The sequence below is a fragment of the Uloborus diversus genome, chromosome 4, assembly GCF_026930045.1.
Source record: "Uloborus diversus isolate 005 chromosome 4, Udiv.v.3.1, whole genome shotgun sequence".
In the NCBI taxonomy this organism is placed as follows: domain Eukaryota; kingdom Metazoa; phylum Arthropoda; class Arachnida; order Araneae; family Uloboridae; genus Uloborus; species Uloborus diversus.
In genome coordinates, this window is record NC_072734.1 from 133,368,028 (window position 1) to 133,375,291 (window position 7,264).

The window sequence follows — 7,264 nt, forward strand, 5'->3', positions numbered from 1 at the left end:
ATTTGAACTGATTGCCTTATTTTATCTTTTTTAATAGGTAAAAGCTGAGATCCAAACTTTTAAACAAGAAAATTTTGAAGATATGAACTTATCTGAAAGAGCAGATAACAGCACGATTTGTCTCCCTGCTTCACATTCCATTCATTCTGGTATTAAAAAGTACACTGCAACATTGTGTGAAAAGGAGGTAAGAATAATATTAAGAAGGATATGAGACCCCGGGTGGTTTTAAGCTTCATACAGACTCTTGTCATTTAAAATCCCTTTACCGTAATAGAGGGTATTCTCATTTGAAAGGAATCTCATTTTTTAGGCATTTTTCATGATCTTTTATAAAGTAGCAGTATTATTATTCATAGCATATGGACAATTCCATGGGTAACTGATTGACATTTTTGAAGCGAAACTATATATATTTTGTAATATTCGACGCAAAATATACATTGTAAAAACAATCTTTTCTCGTGAAATATTGTATTTTTTAGGCTGAATTCAATTGTATGATTAATTCTCAAAATACACTTTCTATGATTTGAAAAAAATTGTTAAAAGCATGGTAACCGACTGACATACTTTTTAAAATGTCAGTCAGTTACCATGTTTTTAATAAATATTTAAAAATCATTCAAATGTATTTCAGGAATTCAACTATACCATTAAATTCAACTTAAAAAACACAATATTCCAGGGCAAAAGGTCATTTACACAACATATATTTTGCGTTGAATGTTACAGAATACCTTTTGTTTTACTTCATGTCAGTCAGTTACCCATAGAATTGCCCATTTATAATTGAACATATTCCGCATTCATAATTTATAGTTACTCTGAGCATTGTATAATGAGTCAGTTTGTCCAAGTTTTACTTATTCACTTACCTTACACTCTTCAATTCAAAGTCTGTTGTATTAATTCCAAGTTCTTGGAGTAGGCTTTTTTACCAATAGTTATGTATTGAATATTATAATGAAATCTTGATTTTATTAATTGCTTTCATGAAACCTATCAGTACTGTAAAGAAATAATGAACTCATTTTTAAATATGAGGATGGTATATTTTTGCTTTCTTTTTTTTAATACTGCGACGTAATAGAAAATGGAGGTATGTTTTAATATAAATTGCCATGATTGAGTATAAGTGATTCAATTTGGAAATGGGCAATTCTAGGGGTAACTGACTCACATTTTCGAAGAAAAACAATATGTATTTTGTAACATTCAGCGCAAAATATATGTTGTGAAAACAATTTTTTACGCTAGAACATTGTATTTTTTAAGCTGAGTTTAAGGGCACGATTGAGTTCCCAAAACACATTTTCAATGATTTTTAAATATTTATTAAAAACATGGTAACTGACTGACATTTAAAAAAAAAAAAAGTATGTCTGTCAGTTACTATGCTTTTAACAATTTTTTTTTTAATCTTCCAAAATGTATTTTGAGCATTTAATTATGCCATTGAATTCATTCCACCGTAAAAGATTGTTGTTACAATGTATATTGTGCATTGAATATTAAATAATGCGTATGGTTTTGCTTCAAAAATGTCTGTCAGTTTCCCATGGAATTGCCCAGGTATTAAATATAGTCATTAAATTGCAACTTGATTTGTTATGCTCTATACCTAATTTCCTTACATTTCATAAAAGTACTTCTACCCAGAATCGCAGCGTTTTAAGAAGGTAAAATTATCATGATTTAATTAAAGAAAAAGTCATTGACATTTAATATGTGGTTTAAGTTTCCTCAGTATTAAAAGCATTTCATTTAAAATGTGTATGAATGTTTGTTCCTGGGAAATTTAAGCTATTACAAATATGTCCTCTCAAAGTTATTTGCCCTGAAAAAATACCCAAACTCCTTCATAATTTCTATTAAATTTATTACATAAACAAGTTGTTTATTTCAATTTCAAGGTTCAGTACTGAATATTTTAGAAGACCTAAATGATTCTTTAACCAAATTTATAAAGTTGGCATAAATATTTCCTGCATTATAAGATATTTGGATTTGGATGAGGCATTTTTTTACATCATTTTTTAATCTAGTTTTTAGGGTTGCTTTTATTCATAAGTTACCTGATTTGAAATTTTTATTAATGTCAATTCTGATTTGCTAAAGTCACCTGAACTATATTGCATTCAGGCATGTTGTTAACCATGGTAATTCCACTATATTTGGCATTCAAGTTTTTTTTTTTTTTTTCATTTTTAAAAATTAAGGCTCAAAATCTCTTCTGTTTGTGCATTACACACAGATTATGCAATGTCAAATAATTGTTTCAAAGCTAATGGAGGTAGACAAAATTGCAGTTTTATATCTAAATCTAAAATTACTAGCCCAGCATATTTTCCTCGTTCTGCAGAAGGGAATTTATTTTGCATTTTTGGGTATTTTTTGAAGATTATTTTTGAACTCCTTATCGTGAGAAGAAAAAAATATTAAGCATTGCATTTGAACTTATTATAATTATAAGTGGTCCATTTGCCTGCTTTTAGATTACTGTGGATCTGTCCTTTAATGCACTGATGGAGATGCTGCTTCATTAGCATGGCTTGTCATCACTTTTATTTACTTAGTTTCGTTTTACTTCTCTTATTTAAGTTTTCAGTTCTCAGAGTTTTCTGAATTAGCTCTGTTCCATGCTGAGTCTATACTGAATTCCTTTTTTATTTGTTGTTGAAAAACTTTATCATGTGCTGTTAAAATTAACCAAGAAGATGTTAGTTGTATTCAGAAATACAGATCAAAACTGTAGGTTTTGTTTTTTCTTTTATCATTTGTATATATTCGATATATTATTCAGAGTTGAATTATTAATGTATATGCGCATTCTGATTGTTGAGTGTTTCGAAATGGTGCTATTTCCGATGATCTCAGTGCCAAACAGACAATAGTGTGACTAAGTATCACATTGCCATATTTTTCTTTCACTATCAGTTCTCATTAAATAAACTGGATATACCTATTAATGGAACAGTGATAATAATTCACATGATTTAGAAACAAAGAAATATTGAATCAGGGGCTAAAATTTATGGCAGTGTGGTGGGACTTCCCAGTGAAAATTAATAATTATTTTAAAGATTTTGGTAAGAATAAGACGTCAAACACAAACTTCTGTAGGAATACAAAAAAGCTGTAATAGTCGAACAATATTGCTGTATTTCTCCATAAAAATTGGGATCCTTTTCAAACATAAGATTGGCTTTCAAGGGAGTCTACCCTCTGCTTGAAAAATTTAAAATTTAGTCCCTGTTTAATACAATTTTGCATTGCTTGCTGTTACGTAAAATTTGCAGAGACTGCATTTGTCATTCTTTTATTTATGATGGTCTTTGTTATTAATATTATTATTTGTGTATTTTTATTTATTTTGTTCATGTGCTTTTCTTTGTTCCATGTTATAATAATGTTGCTGCACTTAACTTCTGTGATATTGCATTTTTGTTGATTGTATAAATGTTTGTTAAGAAGTTGCACTTAACTAATAATATTGTTTGAAAAATAAAATTATAATTTTAAATTTGCTGCTTCATTCTTTCCTTATGCTTTTTTTTTGCATGTGGTTGTTGGTTTTGTGTCATTGTGGATTTATTTTTCTGTTCAAGCTTGCCAACTTGAGGATTTTGTCTTTGTGTGCATTTCACTTTCATTCTCTCCTCCATTCTTTTATTACTTTTATTATTACTATATCTTAAAGTATAGAAATTTTAGAATTTGCTTTTAGTGGAAAATTCATTAAACCTTATTGGAATATCAGGAGATTCTTACTATTTATAAGGTAAACTTTTACACACAAAGAAGATTATTTCAAAATTATTAAAGTACCTCCTTTCTTCGTGCAAGAGTTGGCAAGTTTTTTTTTTTTTGCTTGAATTTTTTTTTTTTTTTTTTTTTATATGGTTTGTTTGGTTTTGGGTACTAAACACTAGCTTGCTACTTTCAGCTCTTCCCTGCACTTTAAAGCAAAACTCACCTGCATGGCCATTTGCATATGCTTAGCACCTGTGTCAAAAAATAAATGAACAGTTATATTTACACACACAGTCATATTCAGTCATTTATTATCTTAATTTTAGGAAGAGATGAACATTGGAAGTCAACCACTGCCAAATAAAGAGGTTTATGATAAAATTAAAAAGCCTAGCTCACCTACTCATGTTCGCTCTTGTTCCCGTTTCCCCATGCATTTCAAAAAATCCTTTAAAAATGAGCATGGAAAAGTTTTGAGAGTCAAGAACATTAATGAAAAATTTGAAATTCGTGCCAAAGCAAAATTGCCTCTTGGAGTTCCGTTAAGAAGGCATGGTGAAACAGCCAGAGAGAGATTATTTCGTAATATGAAAGGATTGAAGAAAAATTTACTCATCAAGACAAAAAGCTTTGGGAAATGTGAAGAGGCAAATAACTCGAAACCGCTCGTGAAGGATGGGAAAGTACTGCAGTTGACTGGGAATGTACAGATAAAACACGAAGTTCCTCATGTTTTACCTGAAGATGGTAAAACAGAAATCATGTCCGTGTCCCCCGAAAAATATTTGAAATCTGAAAAAACTTTAGATAAAACTTCCATTGCTCAAAACCCTAAAATCAGTTCCATGTTGCGAGATAGCCCTCATTTGAAGAAACCAAAGTATGTAGTAAGACCAGCTCCAGTAGTAGAAGACAATAATGAAGATAAGATGAGAAATTCTTGTGCAGGTATAGAAAACTTAGCCATGGAAAAGGAAGTGATGCTTCCCGTTTTTCGATTTCTACCAATCAAAGATCTCTATGCCTGCCAGTTCGTATGTAAAAGATGGAACAGGTGGTCTTGTGATCCTCGCCTCTGGACCGTGATGGACTTGACGAGGCGCAAAATAACTGCTAACACATTGATAGGGATAGTCAGGCGGCAGCCGGTGACTTTGAACTTGAGCTGGACCAATCTATCTCGGCGACAACTGGCTTGGCTCATCGCTCGACTGCCACAAATGAAAGAACTTGTATTGAGTGGATGTTCCTCAGCATCTGTAGCAGCCTTATCTACCTGTAACTGTCCACTGCTGAGATCCTTAGACCTTAGCTGGGTAGAGGGACTGAATGACTCTGTGATCCGTGACCTCCTCTCCGCTCCTCCCGACTCCAGGCCGGGGTTCATAGAGAACAAGACAAGGTTGCGCCACCTGGTGGAAGTCAAATTGCCTGGTGCAGATATTTCCGACGTGTCTGTGCGTCTGATGGCTCATCACCTGCCCCTTCTTTCTAGACTTGATCTCAGTCACTGCCATAAGGTCACCGATATGGGCATAGCAGTTTTGGGTGCTGCTAAATCTGCCCGTCTGCAGTCCCTTGACGTGTCTTCGTGCTCTAATATCACCGATACGAGTCTCGAAGCGTTGAAGAGGTGCTCAAATCTTGCGCATCTTGATCTCAGGGACTGTGGACAGGTCACCGAAGCTGCGTGCCTCAAATTTGTCAGTCAGAATCGACAGACTCTCGTGCAGAAAGAGGCAAAATTTATAAAAAGAAATGTTTAGCCAAATGTCCTGATGGAGCTTTTGACATAATTTCAAAACACTGAGAAAGTTTTTATTTATTAACACCATAATTATTACATGCCTAAATGTATATTCATATGTGTGATTGCAAATGTCATTTACATTCATGTTTATTTGCACCCATGTACATAACTTATACATTTATTCGCATATTTGTACCTGTGCACATATTTATGTATATTTAGGTAAGTAATATATTTTTACCAGCAGCAAGGTGTGTCAATTTAATTTTTCAAGAAGTTGAATCAATTTTCAGATACACTAGTCTTTGTACTATTGTGATATTTTAATTCTGTGAGATGACTTAGGTAATATTTTGCAGCTTATGTAAAGCAGCTGATTATTTGTTATTTTCCCAACTTTTTTCTATTCTTTCAAAAGGGTATTTATTAATTCTTTAATTCCTTTAAAAAGTAATTTATATGAAATTTTACTGCTGTCTACTTTTAAAGTTAGTTTTTACTTAGTTTAAAAACTGCTCATCATATGCAGGGCTTTTTGTTCAAAGATTAGTATTTTAATTACAAGTTTTTAACTTTGATTACATGCAAATAATGTTTAAAGTTGTGCTTTTACCAGTTAACTTCTCCAAACTATTTTTAAATTCACTATTGCTTCTGCACTTTAAACAAGTTATTTTAAATTTAATTTTCCAAAATTAAAATGCATTTATTCTCACACATAATTAGTTTTTAAAAGTAATGTAAAATTTCATGTAGATTAATTGTAGAATTTCTTTTTTCTGGGCATAAGACAATCCAAAATACTACTCAGACTGATTTTTAAGCTTGCAGCCACCTATTGTTATATTTGTTTGACAGACCTTGCTAAAAGCATTAGTGGTAAAATTTCAAATCGTTTTGTCTGTAGTATGTTTTTATTTTTAAATTGCTTTTTCATTTCAGCAAATGACATTTTCTTCATTGACATTTGAACGAAATTTCTTTCAGAAGAAAATTATGTAGTACTCGAAACTTGTTTCTTTAACGACATTTGACTTGTAAATATTAAAAGATGTACTATTCAGTATTTTGTGAATTTGATTTTGTAAATAGAACATATGTTTACCTCCAAATAATTCTCTGGAATGTTATTTTTTGTAGTTTAATAATTGTCTCAATTCCTTTTTATTAATATCAATGCCTAGATGTCACCTGAACCCAATACAGGCCAATTTTACCACACTATATTGATGCCTTCCTACTTGAAAAAATTGGTACCTTCTCAAAGACTATGTAACAAAAATACACCTTTCAAAAACAAAAGATACTTTCACAAAAATATTTTTTTATTCAAACAGCGACCGTTACTAAAACCTAAAAATTTGAACTACATTTCGTTCAGGGGAAAGATAGACTAGATGTAAACAAAGAATTACGGCATTTGGTGACCTCAATCACATGCTTGGTTTGGACAAGAACAGATTGGTGCTATGCAGAGGCAAAATGTGAATCTTATTGATAATTTTTTTTCCTTCCTTCGTCAGTGGCACAACAGCCCTGGGTGGGTTCTGGCCTTCTCAACATTTTTTTCCAGGCAGAATAGGATGATCAACAGTCGTGGCTCATTCCTTTTTGACCAATCAAGGAACCCCATAAAATTTGAATGGGCCCCGACTGTTGATCCTTCGATTCTGCTTTTGAATTTATGATTTGTCTTGTGTGTGTATTGATTATAAAACTATTTCAATGGTGTAGTTATTCATTAGTATTTAATAACAT

At 31.8% G+C, this 7,264-nt stretch overlaps 1 protein-coding gene across 1 annotated transcript in view; it reads left to right on the top strand.

Moving 5' to 3' along the window:
* LOC129220186 (lysine-specific demethylase 2A-like) overlaps positions 1 to 6,615 on the top strand; it is a 101,058-nt gene extending 94,443 nt beyond the window's left edge. Inside the window, exons 16-17 of the mRNA XM_054854544.1 lie at positions 38 to 187; positions 4,083 to 6,615. Of these exons, the coding sequence (XP_054710519.1) occupies positions 38 to 187; positions 4,083 to 5,522 (1,590 nt within the window). The 3' untranslated portion in view covers positions 5,523 to 6,615. The remainder of the gene's footprint in view (positions 1 to 37; positions 188 to 4,082) is intronic.
* The last annotated feature ends 649 nt before the right edge of the window (positions 6,616 to 7,264 follow it).